The sequence below is a fragment of the Pteropus vampyrus genome, unplaced genomic scaffold (assembly GCF_000151845.1).
Source record: "Pteropus vampyrus isolate Shadow unplaced genomic scaffold, Pvam_2.0 Scaffold47, whole genome shotgun sequence".
Taxonomy (NCBI): Eukaryota; Metazoa; Chordata; class Mammalia; order Chiroptera; family Pteropodidae; genus Pteropus; species Pteropus vampyrus.
This window is the reverse complement of record NW_011888828.1, coordinates 2,026,886-2,039,592: the sequence shown is the minus strand read 5'-3', so window position 1 is coordinate 2,039,592 and position 12,707 is coordinate 2,026,886. Positions and strand designations below refer to the sequence as shown.

General features: G+C 44.0%; 1 protein-coding gene across 2 annotated transcripts in view; it reads left to right on the top strand.

The window, feature by feature from the left end:
- The first annotated feature begins 217 nt into the window (after window positions 1-217).
- TRIM2 (tripartite motif containing 2) overlaps window positions 218-12,707 on the top strand; it is a 134,286-nt gene continuing 121,796 nt past the window's right edge. The window contains exon 1 of one of the 2 annotated variants that reach the window (XM_023530176.1): window positions 218-373. In XM_023530176.1, the coding sequence (XP_023385944.1) occupies window positions 242-373 (132 nt within the window). In that variant the 5' untranslated portion in view covers window positions 218-241. The remainder of the gene's footprint in view (window positions 374-12,707) is intronic. The other variant, XM_023530177.1, reaches the window with a different exon arrangement.

Here is a 12,707-nt window from a genome sequence, read left to right as displayed (position 1 = left end):
TGACTGGTGCCTTTCCGGCCCCCCATCCCTTCTGAGGGTGCTGCCAGCTCCAGTCCAGAGGACACTGCATTCTTTGGCTTCTGTTAATGTCTCACCTGCTCCTAAATGGCATTGCCCTCTGACTAATACAAATACATTTTTTTAGAGTTTGGATGAATCATGTGTGCCTTAAAAGGAAAACCTTGAATTTAAGCCTCGATGTGAAATAGGGTGCTTAGTCTGCGGTGACAAAAGACTGGAAATGGCAGGAAACTGGCGGAGTCAGTCAGAGCAGCCCACGGCTCTGCCCTCGGCTTCTGTACCCGTCGCATCTCAGCCCCGTGGGAACACTCTGGATGTACCTGGGCTCCCAGCCCAGATAACGGCAGTCAGGGTAAGTGGTTGCTATAACATAATGAGGCTAAATGAAAGGTTTCTAACTCCAACTTGCAATTATAGCCTAGGAAAGGATTTAGTAATGGAATTGAACGTAACTAGAGATCAGCTGGAGGAAAGATATGTAATCAGATTTTCCAGTGTTTGCATTGCTCTGAGGGAGGGGGCTAAATCATTTATTCAACAGATATTTATCAAAGGCCCACTATGAGACAGGTGCTGGGGTCCAGAGGTGAACACACACACGCTCCTGTCCATGTGGAGCTTATGGCTGAGCACAGAGGACATATTCAATAACCGAATGACTATGAATTAAAAAAAAAAAAAACAGGCACATTTAGACACCGTTAAGATAGTCAGATAGATTTTGTAAGTTAAATGTGTAGAGAAACTCCCAATAAAGAACACCTTAAAATGCTGGATAAAATATAAAAATTATAATCTTTTAAGGTATAATTTACATGCAGTGAAATTCACTGATTTTAATTGTACTATTCAATGAATGTTGACAAACGTCTAGAGTCATGTAATCACTACCACAATCATGATACAGCACATTTCTATCATCCCACAAAGTCCCCTTGCATCCCTTTGCAAGCGGTTCTTTCCCCCATCCCCATATCCCCTGACAACCACGATCCACTTCCCGTTAATATAGTTTTGCCTTTTCTAGAATTTCATTTAAATTAAATCATACAGTAGGTAGTCTTTGTGTTTGTTGCAAGGGGTAATCGAGAGGAAGTGACCGCCACTTGACCTAAGAGCTGGACCCAGGAAAACGGAGGCTCCACACCCCTCCCCTGTCCTTGGAATGTATGTTCCACTTACCTTCCCACCGGAAGCTGCCCCAACGACACAACTTTGAGATAGTAATGTGTTAATGTGTTGTTGAGGCCACCTGGCAGTGTACATGACTGAACCCAGCTAAGGCCTTCATATACATTTTTAAGGTTGCTGTGGGCGGGTGCAGAGATCTTTCTGCACAAACCTCATAAGTTCCGCTGCTTGTGAAACCTGCCACCTACCGATATGGAGTGGTCTGCCTTTTTCTTTGATCTCTCCCTGTCCTCCTTGTATGGGGTTTGGTTTCACATCTCCCCTGGAATACTCCCGAGGCTTTAGAACCAACAGTGTTTAAATTCTTTCGCTCAGCATCATGCTGTTGAGGTTTCTCTGTGTTTGCGTGCCTGCCAGGAGTCTGTTCCTGCCACTGAATGGATATTCCACGAGTCGTTTTATTAATTCATCAGTTAATAGACATTTGAGTTCTTACTGCTTTTTCGCTCTTGTGAATAAAGTGAATCTAGATATTCCCCCGTAAGTCTTTGTAGTCATATATTTTCATTGCTCTTGGGTGAATACTGTGGAATAGAATGGCAGGGTCTTATGGAATGGTAAGCAGAAGTCTAAGAACGACCCCCGATGACCCTCGCTCTTGTATAATCTCCCCTTTGAGTGTGAGTTTGATGAGATATTATTCCCATGACTGTTACCTCAGGTGGCAAAGGTAGATTATCTGGTTGGGCCTAATGTAATCATGTGAGCCCTTTAAAAGCCAGTAGACAAAAAAGGAAGTCAGAGAGATGTAAAGCCCAGGGGGGCTCAATGTGTCCTTACTGCTTGAAGATGGAGGGGGTCCCTAAGAAGTGTGGACAACCTTAAGGAGCTGAGAGAAACCCCCAGCTGACAGCCAGCATGAAAATTCTCAACTCAGAGATGAATTATCATCATATCGTAATGTATGCAGTAAAATCTTAATTCAAATAGGCCACTGATACAGTGAGGAGAAACCAGTATGGAGTTTGTGCGTGCGTGCGTATGTGTGTGTGTGTGTGCATGTGTGTGCAGTCCTGCTATGTCTCACACAAAACTCATTAACTTATTTCATTTTACTTTTTCACACCTATTTGTGGTTTGACGGATGTAAAATGTACATATCCAAAAGTAACAAGATGACAGATGAACATTAAAATTTTTAACATATATATATATACATATATATACATATATATGTGTATATATATATGTGTGTGTATATATATATATATATATATAGTCTCATTCACCCTTCTGTGTTCCCTACCCAAACCTTCACCAGAAATAAGGTGCTTAATTTTGTGTGCATCATAACCAGGTGGTTCAAGGTTGTATTTGGAACAATTCTTGAGTTCCTGTGCATGAGATCATCCACAGTCAAATATTTTCCCCTGGGGTCTCCCCTCTGCTCCACACATCTTTATAGGCCTCTCTTCACTTCTACGGAGCTAGCTCAGTCCAAGCAAAATGATTTAAATAGTATCTTAAGCAGAATAGAGAAAAATAAATATGCTGAAGAGGATGTTGAAATTCATTGCAAAGCCACATTAAATTCGCTTGGTAAGGGGGAGGGGGGAGCGATGTGGTACCCAGGGGTCTGTGATGCGCGCTTAACCCCACCCACAGGCAGGCTTGCGCGGCTCCGCCTCCATTCCCAAATATTACTGCCTTCCTATTCCTGCCCTACCACCCTCGTGAATCTCTTTGAATCTGTGATTTAAAACAGGCATCCATTGACATCCTTTCCTGGACCGCCTAACGCTAGGTCACAGTTGTCAGGGTAACAGAGTGTCGGAAGGGAGAACCAGCTCTCCGGAGTTTCCACGGAAACCACTCCCTGCAGAGGCAGGTGCGGCGGGCTGGGCGGGGCCGGGAAGAGCCCTGGGGTGCGGCAGAGCCCCGAGGAGGCCGCGGTGCGCCCTGCATCAGTTATATATGCTGTGTTTTGGATAAAGCACTTTCACTTGCAAACCAGAACCACTAATTCCTTCCGGCTTGATAAAATCCAATCGCTCCCGAGTTGCTGTCCGCGCTTTGGAGATGGTCCAGGTCAAAGAGGATCTGCCAAGGAGCACCCCCAGACTGTAAGGTTCTGTTGGCCTGAGTCCTCCAGAGAGGCAGGAGCGTTCGTGGGCGCCACTAAAACGTGAGGGAAAACACAGTTCCGTGAGCTTCCTGCGCTTTGCATAGTGCCAAGATATCCCACCAATGCCCAGCAATCAAGCTGACCGCGGATCGAGGTTTGCTGGGTTCCTTTAAGTAAATCACCTTTACATTTGAGACGCAGGTTATTTATGTTAACTGGAAACGCATCCGCCTCTTGTTGCTTCACAAATACCGTTGGGAAGAGTATCAGACTTATGCTCGGAGCGAATAGGAAACAACTGAGGTTTCTGGAGATTTCCTAGGTCAGACCTGGCATTTGAACCTTTCCCTGCTCGGTCCCTGGGCCGTCGCTGCAGCTGCGGCATCGCCGGTTGAGGTAGGGTGACTGCGGTTGAACGTGCGGACCTCAGTCCCCAGCCTGTCATCTTTGTGTCTCTTTATGGGGAGGAGGGGCTGTCTGACATAGTTATTAAACCTAGCAGCTGCGTTGGCGGCCCCGAGGAGCATTTTGAGTGAGGTTGCAGAAAATGAGGGGCTTTCAGCTGGCCGCCTGCCTGTCACTTTTCCCTGCCTAAAAGGCAGCTCTCAAAGCACTTTCTCTTCTTTCCAATTACCCGCGGCGGGGGGAGTGCGCGCACCTCACCGAGACGGTTGGAAACGTGAGTATCTGTGGCTTGGCCAGGCGTCCAGCCGGGTGGCCGGGACGCAAAGGCCGCGCAAGCTGCTGGCGGCCTCGCGACGCGCTCCGCCACGCCTTGTCTGGAGGTGATGCGCGCTGGCGCGGCGAGGAGGCGACAGCCCAGGAGACTGCAGGAGGGGGCTTGAGCACCCGGTTTCTAGCGCAAGGCTGGGGGACCGGTCCTGTGCTACTGGGACGGATACACAAAGAACCTCGGGCCTAGGCAGCCCGTGTAGCCCTGTCTGGCCCCAATCCTTCAGATCCTTTTTGAGAAAAGGAAGAAGCTGCATTTTACTGTTGGGCCGAAACAATGAGATGAGACACGTGTTTTCCAGCCCGGGGGCGGGGACGGTGAGGGGGGACCTTTGTGCGCTGCCGCCAGTTCTGCAGGGACCCGGGCGTGGCTGCGGGAGGCAGGTGCGTCCGAGTTCCTTCGGGATCTCAGCGCCTTTGGGATTTCAGAGTCAGTCCCGAGCTCTCTCCTTCGTGTCCCATCCGCACATACTGCGCTCTAAGAGGGCAGACATTTTTATGGAGACCAAACGTAAAGCGAAAAGACCTCAATTTCCTCCTTTCTCCTCAAAGCAGGAGTGTGAAGGGGTTTGGTTTTTTTTCCCCTATGGATCGTTAGAAGAAATCTTGAAGTTCAACTTCGTTTTTATATTTTTTTCTGGACAAGATTTCCAACTTCACAGAGCTGGCATCATGCAAAGGTCTCTCTGTGGTTTACATATTTGTGAAAGAACATTGGCTTTTCCCTAGGGGTTCCAAGGAGCATTTAACAGCATCAATTGGCTCCAGAATGTCATGATCAATGTTTCGTGTGCATACCCATTCCGCCTGGTTCAGGCCCGAGTGAATGATACAGAGACGTAGTCTCTGCTCTTGCCAGACCAAAAGCCTGACTCCAGCCGTCTCTGAGAGGTTCGATTTCTTGCTACTGATGTCTTGCGTCCAGCGTCAGGGACTGATGGCCACGGAAAGCTCCATCTTCCCCAAAGGGCCGGCCAGAGGCAGGTCTCAGGCTATGTTGCGTACGTGGGCAGTCAACTGTGGGCCAGCTGCTTAAGCTTTCCCAGCCTCCGATTCCTAATCTGTAAAATGGGTATAAAGAAATGACATCTAGAGATTGTCTAAGCTTCGTGCTGGTCTTCCAGTTCCATCTTCCACTAAGTGGCATTTCTGTTCTAACCTGACAGTTGAGGATTGGCTTAACGAGAACAGGCAGGAAAGAAAGAAAAAGATCTACCAAACAAAAATTTTAAATAACAACCCTCAGAAAAAGTGATCAAATTAGTTTACAAATTGCCTGAAAGACGATCTCGCCTATTGATTGTAAATTACTTAATTTATAGATAAAGAACTAAAACTATTATAGATATGCATATGACCTCTTTCATTTTGCATGCTGGTTATGGCCCTGGGGAAATGCCGATATCCCCTCTAACTAGAAAATGAGGCTTGATATTTGCGGCTTTAGTTTTGCCCCAAATGTTAGTTTTCCATCCTGGAGTGTGATTTCTCAGGTGTTTGCAAATGAGTTTCTCGTTAAATAGAACCAGACGATGATTAAGTTAAAAAAAAAAAAAAGGCATTGTGAACAGAAAATGTGAATCTGAGATATTAAGTATGACATGAAAGAACCAGAAATAAATACCTCTACTGAATTCTCTAGTAAACTCATGGTTAGAGTATTGTTTCTAATTCCATCCATTGTACTTTAAAAAGAACATGGAGAAACTGGAGGGGGGATTCAGAGTAGAGGGACAGAAATAACTCAATAAAAAAGAAAGCAGCTAAAAAAAACCCACACACAACTGTGAGGCTGTGTGAGATGCTGAGAAGAATGGAATAGGAGAAAATCGGATTGTGATAGGATATTACAAAGAACTTCAAAAAGGGAGAAAGAATGAAATGAGCCACTGAGGAGTTTTAAGAGAATAATTTGTCATCTGCCATTTGTGGTCTAGCCTGAGCAACTGTTCTTAAACCTAACCTTAGAATCACCTGCGAGCTTAAAACTCTTCTGAGGCCTGGGTCCCTCCCCAGGCCCACATGCTGCCTTATGCGGTATGACTGTGGGTATTGGTATTTTGTCAACTCTCCCTTGCTGAAACACTAGGTAGAGAAACAACGGTCATGCCTAAGATAGCAAAGCCAATGGCTGCAGGGGCCAGCGGGGAGCATAGCAGCCGGAAGAGGGCCAGGCGCTGATGGGGGTTAACTGGGGAGGACAGCTGTGCCCCACAGCTGGATGTTAGCCAGCTTTGCCAGATCTTCTGCTTCATCAAGGGAACCTGGAGATCTTTTTTTATTTATTGCTATGAAATCTCCAGATCTTTAAAGGTTGGCAACTAATTAAGAATAAAACATTTTAAAGTATATTTTGCTTGCCAAACAAAGCATACCTGCTGAAGCTGGCCCACAGGCCAACCTTAGCCCTAGACTTTTCCTTTCCTGCAAGGGTTGTACTAGCTGCTTTCCCAGGGCCTCTTCTATCTTGAGTTCTGTTTTGTCGGTCCGTTTGTTTGTTCGTTTGTTTTAATGCTTTCTGTTTAACTTAAAGAAACATTTATCTGCCTCATTCCTTTTGAAGACCCATGTCTTTCTTGTTGAGTGTCTACTCCTCATATCCCTCTCTGGATTACTTGGCTGAGGAAAATTCTCTAGTTGCCTAACCTTCCCCCAAGTGCAGGTGAAGGAAACTGGCCCAGGAGATTGGGGTAGTGACCATGGGCCCCTAGGTAGGCCTCGTAATCATGCCTGCCCTCTCCCCAGCAGGGACTGCTCAGAGCTCTCTGGCTCCCTCTGCTGGTGGTGGAGATGGGGTGAATAGGGACTGGGAGGCTTGATTTGTTCTATGGGAGGCCTGGGAACAGTCCTGAAGCTGCCCTATGGTGTTTCTCTTGGGTTGTAGGGTGGTGTGGACCATGGATTGTCCATGTGTGTAAGCAGTACTGATATTGAAGCATGATTTCAAAAGTTCCCAGTTCACACATCTCTTAAAACTCCCTCTAGCTTTTCCTAAGCTACACAAGCAATGGAAAATAGTTACGTCTCCTTGAGCAAAGAGGAGGCATTCAACAACACTTTCTACAGTTAAGAACTTCTTTGGCAGAGGTCGAAAAAATTCAGGAGACCTAAAAATGGGATGGCTGGATTCTCCCTGCCTTTCCCTTCTGGATTGGGGCTGCCGTTATTTTGTTTGGATGTTGGGGACAGGTCGAGTAACAGGAAGGCTGAACCCCCTCACTGTAGTGCTCAGACCAGCATGGTACCTCCCTCCTTCCCAGTGATGAGGCACAGAGAGCCTTCCAGGCTGACAGCGAGACCCGTGTGTGTGAGGCAGCAGGGACTCACACAGAGGAGATGAGAACTTACCTCAGCGTGATGAACAGAAGCCAGCTTTGTTCAAAATAGCTTTGTTAAGTAAGGTGGCACTATACATAAATGAAATCGGTATTCTTTAGCAGCTGCCCTTTTTCACTTCCCATGGGCCCTGGGTAAGCAGACAAACGAAAGCGATTGAACAGATGCTGGGCTCCCCTTTCTGTTGACGAGAAACCTCCCAAAGCCAAGGCCATGCTGTCTTCAGTCCTTTTTCCGCCCCTCAATTCTCCAAAGGTGAAGAAGCAGCACCTGTGATCCAAAGTTTTGTACTGTCAATAAGAAAGGAAAGAAAGTTTCAAAGTTAGAATGTGGAAATAACCTAGAGAAAAGGGAAGAAAATAGGATTTAGGTGTTTGGATCCTGGTTGCCCGAACCCAGAAATGTGTTTTTTGGAAGGGCAGACGCCACATTAGCCCTAATGTTGAGCTGCCAAGGCCTTAGGTTGGGGCTGGGTTGCTCCACCCTGGTATAATCTGTCTCCTAATGACGGCATGAAGACAGTGGTTGCTTCCTTTACTGGAATCCTGGATGAACATATCCTGCCCTGCCAGTCTCTGCTCCCAGCTTCGGAGGCCTAGGATGTAAGGTGGGGTGCTTCTAGGCCCATTAGAGGGTCTAACTCACTTCAAACCACCATGTGGCCTCAGGACTGTGGCCCAGGACTGTGGCCCAGGACTGTGGCTGATTCCTCCCCTCCATCCTCCTTTTAGTCATGGGACCAACCTGCAGTGCGTCCTTGGGAATCAGCCTTACCTGATATCGGTCTGTCTTCTGCTGTAGCCCAGGCTATGGTTAAGTACATCAGTTGCCTTGCCCCAGTGCCTGGAACATCTAATTCTGCCCATTTCTGGCTTGAAAGCAACAGGTCGCCTGTGGGGAATCCGGCTGGTGGGCTGTCTACCAGGGTTTACACAAGCAGCTTGTATTTTTCCTTAAGGTAGCTTATCTAGTTGCCTCTCCATTCTACAGCCTTCCTGTGGGCTCTTTTTGGCACATTCACTCTTAATAGAAGATCTACTTAAGTGTGTCCAGGGACAGAGACGATAAAACTCCGATCTATTCTTTTGAACTTCTTTATGATGGTGGCAAAAAAAAAAAAATTAGAAACCTGTCCTGCATGATCAAAGATTCTTGGTATATAAGGTTAATAAGAATATTAGCAAAACTCCATTATGCAATACTCTGAACCATAATTGTTTTTTTTAAAAAACAGCAATTCCATTGGAATTTTTATTTTATTTTAAAGTAGATTATTCTCATCATTATATAGTGACAAGCCAAAAGTTAAATTATTCTTCTAATGGATAGTTATCTATAGTGAGAAACAAAAATGCAGAAATTTTAAAGTTAAATTTATTAAATAATTACCTTGTTTCTTCCAATAAGTATAAAAAAAGAAGGAAGCATATGACAATTTAAAAAATTAGCTCTTTGCCATCACGTTTAGAAGAAAATTTTACACATACAAAAACACAGACTGTAACAAAGAAAGTGTTAGGCTGAGTGCTAGACTGACTAATCAAATGCTGGAACAAGAGAGACAGTTCTAAAGTCTGTGATTGCAAAATATTGCTTCCTTAATAATCTCTCAACTCTGAGAAGACTCATCCTATATCCCCCAAGGCTGTAAGGGGGTACACTGGTGTTTGTGGGTATAATCAGGGTACTCTGTGGTGGCTCCAAGGCTTCGAGGAATGGTCTGGAACTGGGAAGATAAGCAGAGAAGGTGGAGATATTTTTCACCTAAAGACAAACAGCTTAAGTAGGACTCAAAAGGCATGGATTTGGCAACTAGGTTCTGATAGTTTTGGGGGAGAAAGAAGTTAGGCCTCCATTCTGGAATCAGATGATTGAAATTTGTATCCCAAAGGTGTATGAACAATTTGCTTATCATGCAGGGTCTCAGTTTCTGCATCCATAAATGGAGACGACCACTGCATTATTTTAAAGAAGATAGATAGAGAATTGATGTAGATGGTCCAGCATGGTTCATGGCACATGAATGATTAACCTGTGATGAGTATTGTTGGGGCGACAGAGACATAAGATGAGACTCCACTCAGTTTCAATATCAGAATGAGGACATTGAATTTGTCCCCAAGACAATATGGAGCCTCTGTAGAATCATTAGTCAATAGAAGCTTTCTTATATCATGTATATAAAAAGCTTACTAAATTTTTACAAATTCCTATATTTGAATTTCTGCTTGGACATCTTTTTCTTCTTTTTGGGGTCTGTAATTCAAACTTTAATACTTGAACAAGTTAATCAGAGTTTAAATACGCTCCTCTAAATCTGTGAAAAAAGTCTCCCAAGATAGTTTGTCAGTAAACTGTGTGGTCTGTGGTTAGCGCCGCATTGGCCTCCAAACTTCCTGGAGAACTAAGAGTAGCTTTGAGTTTAATGATGTAATGAGCAGTGACTGCCAGTGACTTCTGTGACAGATGAACTTTGTAAAAATTCACACTAAAAAATTTTTATTAAATGTAGTATAGGATCACCTAATTTCCATTAGTATATTATTCTTTTTGGACATTTCCCTACAACCCTTTGTTTTTAGTGGAAGTTACAATTTGACTATGCCTTTGGTTTGGCAGTAAGTAATGTGTTTCCATTGTTATATCTTTATTTTACAACTTTCCAGAACTGTTTAGTGCAATTTTTAGAATATGAGTCAGTCGCAACCTTCGCACTGCGGTTTTAAAATGTCTTTTTATGACCCTTCTGAGTGAAATTTTTCTCCTCCCTCCTTTCCTGGCTTTCTTTGTTGGACATAGTCACTGAGCTGAGTGAGCTGTGTTATCTGACACTCCCCCTTCACCAAGGTTCTAGGAGTAAGCATTTCTGAGATAATCACCAGCAAAAATCACCGATCTCATTAAGCTCCACAAAAGAAAACAGATCAGTCTTGTGAGTCAGTATGAAGATTTTTAGAAGATCATTGTTTTCCAGGCTTCATTTTTTAAGGTGGGTGGGAAGGGTTGGGGACTAGATCTCTCTGCCTCCGACTTAATGAGGGCTTCCATTTTCTGTTCTCTCATTCACATTTATGTTCCCCCAGGGGGGAGCGGGAGACCAGGCATGATCGGCTTGCCAATGTGAATTAACTCTTTCCTGGCCAAATTCTTTGTCCATCCATTTATCACCCATTCTCTAGTATTCTGAGTAACAACGATTTTGTTGTACTTTAAACTAAACTAGGTCCTTTGTTTTAAAGCTCAGTATAAAATTTTGAAATGAGACTTGTAATTCTTCCTTTATACAGGAACACTTTGCAAGCAAATGTTTATAACCAATTCCTACTGCTTTTACAAGTACAGGGATGGATCGAAGATACACCAACACTCCACGTTAAAAAGTAACCTTCATTGATTGAGCATGTGTACTATATGTCACTGTGGACTATATGTCCTTGTCACTGTGCATACACGATGCCATTCAGTCTTAACAGATAATCCTGTGAAAAGGTATTGTCCTTATTTTAGAGGTAAGAAAACCGAAGCTCAGAGAAGTCAAATAAATTCTCCAAGATCACCAGCTGCTAAGAAGCAGGCACAGGAGTTTGACTGAGACCTGTCCGACTTTAAAGCCATTGCTCTTCCCAATCTGTTCTGCATGTGACATGATGCACAGCAGAATCCCTGGGAATATTCTCTTCCCCAGTCTGGGTTTCATTAGAGCTCCCTAATTATCAAATGGTTCATGTTCAAAAAACTCTAAAAAACAGGGCCAGCACACTTGTAAGTTTTCTTTGTTTCAGCTAGTTCTCACAAGCCAACCACTGCAAGGCAGATCCAGCAAATTTCCTAGATGACTGAATATTGGGCAGTATTCCAAGGTGGTAACTATGTTTAAGACCCACGCAAAAGGATAAGTACAGTTGGTTACTCCATGGACCACCAGCCAATAAATGCACTATGTCCTCTGCAGTTGACTTCTTACTAGGGAGTGGAAATTTGTAGCATTTCACTGGAAACTTCCATCCACTGGGGGAAAACAAACAAACAAACAGATAAAGCAAGACTAGAAACCAAGCGCTTAAATAAACTTGGTCAGGCTTTAATCGTGAATAAGCGCAGTGAAGCCTCAAGCTCCTAAATGAAATACATGCACGTGCATATTCTCTCTGTGGGGGGCCAACGTGCCACCTTACTCTTCGGAGAAACCATTTGTTATTTATGTTATTGTCGAATTCCTAAATCTTCAGGAATACGGACTGCAATTGTAACTCTTTATCCTGACGCTTAGCATGTTGCTTGGCATATAGTCTGTGTTAAATAAATATTTATTTGAATGAGTGTATTCGTCAGTGTTCTCCAGAGAAACAGAACCGATGGGATATTTATTTGCTTCTTTGTTTGTTTGTCATAAGGAATTGGCTTATATGATTGTGGAGTTTGGCAAGTTCAATCTGCAGGGTAGGACAGTAGGCTGGAGACTCAGGGAGGGCTAATGTTCTAGTTCAAAAGGTGTCAGGCTGGAGGAGCCAATGTTTCAGATCAAGTGCAAAGGCAGTCTGCTGGTGAATTCTTTCTCACTCAGGAGAGGGTCCATCTTTTTGTTCTATTCAGTCCTTCCGCTGATCAGATGAGGCTCCCCCATATTATGGAGGTTAATCTGCTTTATCTTACCAATTAAAATGTTAATGGCATCCAAAAACATCCTTACAGAAACACTTAGAATAAAGTTTGATCAGATGTCTGGGCACCCTGTGAGCCCAGTCAAGTGGACGCAAAATTAACCATCACAATGAGTAAATGCAAAACAGTAGTTTCTGAATTGAGGCGGAGCAAGTAGGATGGTGGGTGTTGGCCTCTGCTATTGTAGGCTTTGGTTAAGATGACACCTGGCTAATTAAAAGGGCTCTTCTTCCCAGCAAGACAGCTCCAACAGACCACAGAGTTTGAAACCAGGATACTACTCTAGGTGGATCTTCCTTTAGCCACTTTTGCCCAAGTGATCAGTTACCACTGGACCAAGTGAATTAAAGAAAGAAGTTGAGACATGCACCATGCTCTGCAGAGCTGAGGGATGGAAAAATGTCTTTCTAGGGGTAATATTTTTATGAAAGTGGAATCCTAAAACATGCACGAGCCTACTTTTTCCAAAGAACTTATGGAGAAAATAACCTTTATGCTACTTAAGTACATGTAGCCATATTTAAGACTACTTTGTTTAGTTGATTTAATGCAATTAGGTTGTTTCGTAAATTTCTGAAACTTGTACATTATTGATTCTCCAAAATCATAATTCATGGCTCATATTCCAGAATCAGTTTTGTAGATTTACATCTTAAAAACATGTGCCGCAAAGTAAAGAAGCCTAGGAAACATGTCCCTG